Consider the following 7,462-nt stretch of genomic DNA (forward strand, 5'->3'; position numbering starts at 1 on the left):
TACGTTCAAGTCAAATCAGGCCATCTGAGAAAGCCTTCAATTTGGCAGTGGAAAATCCTCACCTCACGCCGGGTCACTAATAAATCTGTGTGTGACGTGTGTGTGTGTGCGTGTGTGTGTGTGTGCGTGCGTGTGCATGTGTGTTTTAATTTGACCCGTATTAGTTAGGCTTCAATAAGACAGGACGCTTTACATTCCAGATTCTTGTACTTAGTATACATTATAGAATCTGGTATTGGCGCCTAATACGAGTAATACGAATATTATACACAATGACGTTGTATGGCTAGTTTGTGGTGGTACACACACACACACGCGCACACACACACACATATATATATATATAATATATTATATATATATAGATATATATATATATATATACACACACATATACATATATATACACATAAATATCTTGATATGAACCACCCAAAAACCGATCCAGCACAGAAACAATGTCAGTTTGTAAAGACATAAATGACGATTACAAACAAACTATAACGCACAAACATAAAAGACGGTTAATTATTTAGATGTCTCATGTACAGTTTGGTCATGCTATCTAAATATTTCAACGACAAGACAATCAACTCGGCAAAACTTCCATTAATGTAACAACCCTGTGAAGCCTTATAGAAGACTTCTTTCCACAATTAATTGAAAGAAACTAATATTTTTTTCCCAATAGGCCAACTTTGGAAGGCTCTTCAAAACTTGGTTTTCCCTGACTTCGAATCTTGCTAAGAATTTCCGTCATGCTTATATTTTCCATTTCTTTTTCCTTGTTTTTTTTTTTTTTTTTTTCCATACCGTTGGCCTCTTCTTTGAAAGGAAAATGTTCCAGCGGACCAGCATTCAAGAAGGAACTGTCTAAGAAAATTTGTTTAAGTCGAGTTCCTGTTGTTTAAATACTAGGCTACTCGAGTACTTCTGTTCGTGATGATCTGCCCTTGAAGTACATTGTTTTACAGTGTAGATAACCGCCCCGCACTACTGCAAATACGAGAGAGAGAGAGAGAGAGCATACAAAATGCTTCCGACATCAAGTTAATGTATTTCATTGTCGTTTGTTCCATGAAACTAAATCTAACACGATTTCCGTTACTTCGTTTCAGAATGAACATAGGTTAAAACCATAGATATAGTCCCCTCTATATCTATGGTTAAAACTAAAAGCTGGCACGAAAACCCACAATACCCTACGCATATCCGACGGAAATTAAAGTAATAAACAACGCGAGAATCAAGGAATAAAACTTAATAAACAAAGCATGAATCAAGGAATAAAACAAGTCCATATATAAAGAGGAACTTGAAATCAAAAGTGTTAACTCTCTCCAACACTATCCGTTAACCATTGTTCCACTTATAGGAGTTAGGATGAGTATGAGAAGCAGAAGATGGACCGCCGGCGGACTTGCACAGGTTTCTTGTGCTACTCCTCGCCGCATCTGGTTCAGTAACCGTTTGGTCAATGCAACAGAAGTTAGACAGGCGTTGGAATGGTAAAACAGTACGTTCAATGAGTGAAGCGAAACAGACGTTGTACGTTAACACTGCTTTTTCTCTATAGATTCGCGTGTTATAAATAAACTCGAGTGTTATATACGTGTATGTGCTATGGTTTGTAGGTCATTATGATACTTTGCTGTTAAAATCGACTAAAACTGACTGTCAAAAAGCGAGTCATTAAAAAAATTGTTATTATCTAAAGTAAATCAATATGAACGTGAGAACGATTATATAAATAGTGTAAGGGAAAAAATGTTATCCGGTTCCTCAACCAAGATGAACACTGAAAGGCAACGGTTACAGCGAGTGAGATAACTTATCTAAAACTTAAGTTTTGTTCAATATGGTGATCATGACTAAATTCAAGAATTTTTTACCTGTGATTCTGTGCGCTGGGTGTTTATGTGAGTGTGTTATGCTTGGAAGATTTGATAATAATGATAGCATAAAAAGGCTTGCTACTTTTCAAGACAAGACAGCAACCACCATTCGTTCAAAGTCGTTAGACAAACTCGCTGAAGCTGTGAATTTTAGTGATGTTAGGCAACTGCTGACGGAGGAAAACGAACATGTTGACAGCTACGAATCTAGCAAATTATTCAGCCCACCAGAGAGTTTGACGGGAAAGAACAATGAGCCTAGTAAACTATTTAGTCAATCTAAAGGCTTATCACGAGAAAGCAAAGTAACCCGGAGGTCTCCAAAAACGATAATACATTCGAAGAATGAGATATTAAGTTCGTATCTGAGAGCCATCAATCTGCCTCAGTACGAGCCTGAGCAACTGTACAAGCAGGTCAAATACCTGCACGACACCTTGCAAAACCATCCCTTATACTACAGCCTCCTGTCACACGACACGCTTCAAACGCTGGTTGAGGAAGTCTCTGTCCTCTCAGACAACATCATAAACTTGTTTAATAACACTTATACTGAAACACTAGATGCTCAAATTCCACCAGAGGGAATGGAGGAAACTTTGCTCATGCATGGTACTTCATCGGCAGCTCCTATGGGCCCGCAGGGAAGGCCACGCCCTTCCCTTTATTATGCCAAGGATCCACCAATGTCGCCTGGCTCATCATCTTTGCAAACTGATAAGGTTGATGAAGTCTCCTTGAATACTAATTCGTCTAGGCCTATCCTTAGCACAAATCTTTTCAGTGCGATTTATACGTTACATAACCAGATAAGCGTGGCTGAGCCTTTGGTACACAAAGCAGGTGCAATACTTCAAGACATGCTCACAGAAAAAAATATTGATGAGGATACAGCCATTAACCTTCTTCCTACACTTCTGCCCATGGTACTACATGAGGGAGATGCCTCGTCTTTACCATCAACATCATTATCAACACCACCACAGCCACCCTCCTCATCCTCGTTAACACTATCACCAGCATCACCCTCATCGGAACAATCACACATTTCAAGCGTGAGTAATACAGAAAAACAAACACATCAGTCAATAAGCACTTCAGCTGTTGATTTTATTTCATCTTCAAACAAGTCTGTACACTCGTCCTCCTCCGCTCTTACTTCGACCTTACAGATGACAGAGCTTCTCTCACTTAACCAGTCCAAAAATTTACAAAATTCAACACTTATGCAATCATCAACATCTACTATTCTTCCTGCATCAGCTTTTCACTCAGATGCAATTGCTTTAGAAACTGTTCTTCATAATACCACATCAACAGTTACAGTAACACATTATTTAACCACAACCACTTCCAAATATACATCCAGTTTGTCAAACAATTACCCCATTACATTAATCAATATGGCTGTACCTACAAGTTCTGCACCATCATATTCTCCCCAAGTTACAAGCAGTGAGCTTAATAGCTTACATCCCGATAATCTCACAGAGAATTATGCAAACCTCTCACATGATGCAGACTTAACAGGAAATTTCATCAGTCAAATGCTAACATCCTGGACAACTTCATCTGGAAATCTTGATGAGAACACTGAGGATTCTCCTCACAACAACAATAGCCTACCGAGCAGTTACATCACTGTTTATGAACAGCAGTTAACCACTGAGAACACCTCAACAGTTCCAGATTTTCTTGAAACAACTGATGAAAATGTCAGCACTTTACTTAACAATATTTCTCCAACTTCAGCTGGAAATATCAGCCTGCCTATCGACCACGTCGGCGACCATGTCAATCAAGACCATCCAGTGAAGTATTCAGAGACTACGCAGATTACCCCTAGCATCCATTTAATCAGCAGCAGCATAAGAAGAGATCCATCTGACAACAAAGACATCCAGGTAGCGACACTGTTACTTCTATTAGTGATAACACTAACTATACGGACTTCAAAATTTCATCATTCAGCCCTCATACTTCCCACTATTTTACCATAACTTTGATTAACAACATTTTCCTCTCAACAGTCGTCAATGAAACACCATTTCAAACCGTACTAACAAAGAATCAAGAAGTTGCTGTCCCTCTTTCAGACACAAAAATGCTAGTAAGGAGCACAACCTTTTCTGGAGGGTCTGAACCTCAGGAATTTACAACAATGACAGCAATGTATGGGAAGCCCCCCATAACACAAGTTGTTTTAAAATTACCAGTCAACAGTACAAACATGAAACACACCATAGCAGCTGAACCCAACATGACACTGCCGCACAAAGGTAGCTATGAAAGCATGTTTCCTGATATAATTTCCCAACTTGTAGCAACAACACCGTTGATGACTGATGCTGATGAAAGCGTTCTTACTTTGCCTTCTAAATCCTTTTCATCTATTAGTACACCATCACTATTGACAAAAGTAAAACCAGATGTCCAAAATTCCCAAGTAAATACCTTTAATGTTGAAACTCCAGTCATATCTACCTCTAACTCATATGTACCCACGAACAGTCTAGCTTTCACCTCAGAAGAGGATTTGCTTTCATCACTACCGACAGGATCAGTTCATGATAAAATGCACATTTCCTTCACTGAAACTGAAAAATCACCAGTTGCAAGTTCCATAGCTATACAAGAACTGGAAAATTATGAAAAAATAACTTCCACCAAAAAGAATGATTCATATATTTTACCAGTAAAACTTCTCCCTACTCATAGTTTTTCCTCAATCAACAAAATCTACGATTCTCCGACAAAAAATTTCAACACTGTGCATACTGAACCTAAGCCGCCTCAGGGTCAATTCCAGCATACAACAAATACAGCCCAGATCCTAACAGTTTTTCATGACAAACCCACTGACAATCATTCTTTCAAAGCTGCATCCACAGTCACAACAAATATTGTTACATTATCGCTTCCTGTTCACTTTATTATTATTTCAACAGTCATTCTTCACCCTGCCACTAGACTCACGGCTCCGTTGGCAGCTTTTTCTTACCATTCTCTGCAGGGATCTGTTATTACAGCAACCCAAGTACCAACTGTTGTTGAGACGCAATTCACAACTGACATGACACAGAATCCTTTCAACACCAGTTTTTTGCATGGAAGTTTTGCTGAACCACAGATCATTTTAAATAAAACAAAAAATGTTTGGACTGCAGAGCTTTCGTACACTGCCTCAACCAAAATACCAATCACTGCAAGCGAGGCACAAAACTTTTCTGTCACTGAGTTTTTGGCAACTAAATTCCTCACACCACAGACTATATCAGATTTGATTCAAAAGGCAATCGAGGTCAAGTCCCCAGATACTGATGGAGACGTGCTCACACATAAAGCACAAAGCCTTTTTGTTGATGCATCCCCAACCACCAGTTTTTCTGTAGTACATTACTCGTCAAAACAGACAACAAATAAGCTTACTACTGTTCACCCAGTAACAAAATTTGTTGGCCAGCATTTCACTGTGAGCACACCTCAAACTTCAGAGTTCACCAGCTCATTAGATTCAAATATTGTCGGCCCAAAGGTCCCTTCTACCTCAGTTACGGTGTCCTCTGCAACTTATATTGAAACTATGAGCTATGTACATCACTTATTACAGGAAATCCAGCTCTACACATAACATCCCACTTTCTGCATGACTCAGAAATAACCAAAGATCAGTACCTTACCATCATTACACATTCTGTCACGAAAACGACCACAGTAACACAATATGCCGCACAAACGTCTTCATACATAAATAATGAATACTTCCTTCAGGAGAGCAATGTTTCGCCGATATACCTAGACAATAATGACAATAAAGTTCAGATTTCACTTACTGGGAATATAAAACAAACGCCACTAATTCTGAGCTCCCACAAAAACAATTTTATACAAAATCAGTGGATAAATTTTCAAGAACTTTGGCATTCACCATCATTAAAAAATTCATCAGAACAAAACTCTGAGAATGTGAACATTTCAGCTGAGGTTCCATATAGTCTTGAAAATAACAGCAGTGTTTATTCAACAAAAAATAACCTAAGCATACCATCAACAAATTATTATTCACCTTCACTGCATTCATCATCATTCCATGGTCCCTCAAAACAAAGTACTGAAAGCACAAACAAACCAGCAAAAGATCAGAAGTTACCTGTCAACAGTATAAGAGACAATATTTCTTTAAGTGACCAGACTATACCATCTAACAACCCAGAATTAACTTCTTGGAATATACACAAAATTCAAATTTCCACAATGCTAAATGACAGCATCTCTAATCCCCTGGCAACTCAATATATTCCCATAAATTACGAAGATGGGGTTCGCTTGGTAACTGATCAAAAACCAGTGTCAAACGCAACAGCAGTTTCATCTTCAACCCAACGCTCACCAGCTTCATTGTCTTCACACGTTAATGGCTATAGTAAAGTATCATTTGACACAGTTAATGTTCAAGATTTATCTACAAGCACGCACCAAGCATCTTTCCAAAATAACATTTCTTTCCAAGAGGCTCAAAATTCTTCCTCCCAAAATCGCAACCATTCAAGTAAGCCAGAAAAAGAATTACTGAAAGCTGCTTCACCACCGTTAGGTATTACTGAAACAGCACCTGATTTACTAAATAAATATCAATATGCACCACCAAACATCAAATCCTCCAACGAAAATATTACAGTAAATTCAAGTTCACATTCCTATTTTCACCAAACTGACTTTAATCACTCTAAACACAATCTACTCAAGACACAGACACGCACACAGACAGGAGATACTGTTACTCATCAACTACCAAGTGACAAACAAGAGACAAGTCCAGAAATCCTGACAGTTTCCCAACATAAGCATACAAACAGCCATCTTCATAATCCTCTTACAGTAGATATTTCTGACTTATTCTCATCATCTTCAGGTCCATTAACATTATCTTCGCTTATCATCAGTTATTTATCTTCGTCTCTAGAAAATAAAACTGAAAATAATCACTCAAACCTCCATAAGCAACCCAGTCCACAAAAAAGCTCTCAACCTTTGCGTCAACAAAGTAATGGATTGCAGTTTCCAGTAACATCCAGACCTGAGATTCCTCTTGACAGTCCAACACTGGCAACACAGATTCAGTACCCCATAGTCCATATAATCAATCCTAATCCTGACAGAACCCTTCCTCCTTTATCATTTAACATCTCACAGCCTCCTACAAGTTATGATAATATGTCCGAGCACAAGCTGGTTCAAGAGGAGGGTACATCTGAAAAGGGCGATGACGAATTTCTTAATTTGATGAAGCAATCCCTTAATTTAGTAAGTCCTATAATCCCTTGGAAGCAATCAGACAACAATAAGCCCTTCAGCATTGCAGAATACGTGGACAGATGGGTTAGTTTAGCTTTTCCTGAGACAAACATGGCCAAAAGCTATTCTAGAGTACTCTCTGGTAAGTAGAACTCAAAGCATCATCATCTATTATCTAAACATCATTTGAACCCTACTATTTTAACCAAAGTACTGAAACTGCTTGGATCAAATGTACTGTACAGGACATTCCATACTGTTTGAGATGCATA

General features: G+C 38.5%; 1 protein-coding gene across 1 annotated transcript in view; it reads left to right on the plus strand.

Annotated features, from left to right (window-relative positions):
- Positions 1-415: 415 nt before the first annotated feature.
- LOC135206307 (mucin-2-like) overlaps positions 416-7,462 on the plus strand; it is a 14,567-nt gene continuing 7,520 nt past the window's right edge. The window contains exons 1-3 of the mRNA XM_064237729.1: positions 416-3,799; positions 3,964-5,367; positions 5,484-7,332. Coding sequence (XP_064093799.1) covers positions 1,859-3,799; positions 3,964-5,367; positions 5,484-7,332 — 5,194 coding nt within the window. The 5' untranslated portion in view covers positions 416-1,858. The remainder of the gene's footprint in view (positions 3,800-3,963; positions 5,368-5,483; positions 7,333-7,462) is intronic.

This window comes from Macrobrachium nipponense, chromosome 29 (genome assembly GCF_015104395.2).
Source record: "Macrobrachium nipponense isolate FS-2020 chromosome 29, ASM1510439v2, whole genome shotgun sequence".
Lineage (NCBI taxonomy): Eukaryota > Metazoa > Arthropoda > Malacostraca > Decapoda > Palaemonidae > Macrobrachium > Macrobrachium nipponense.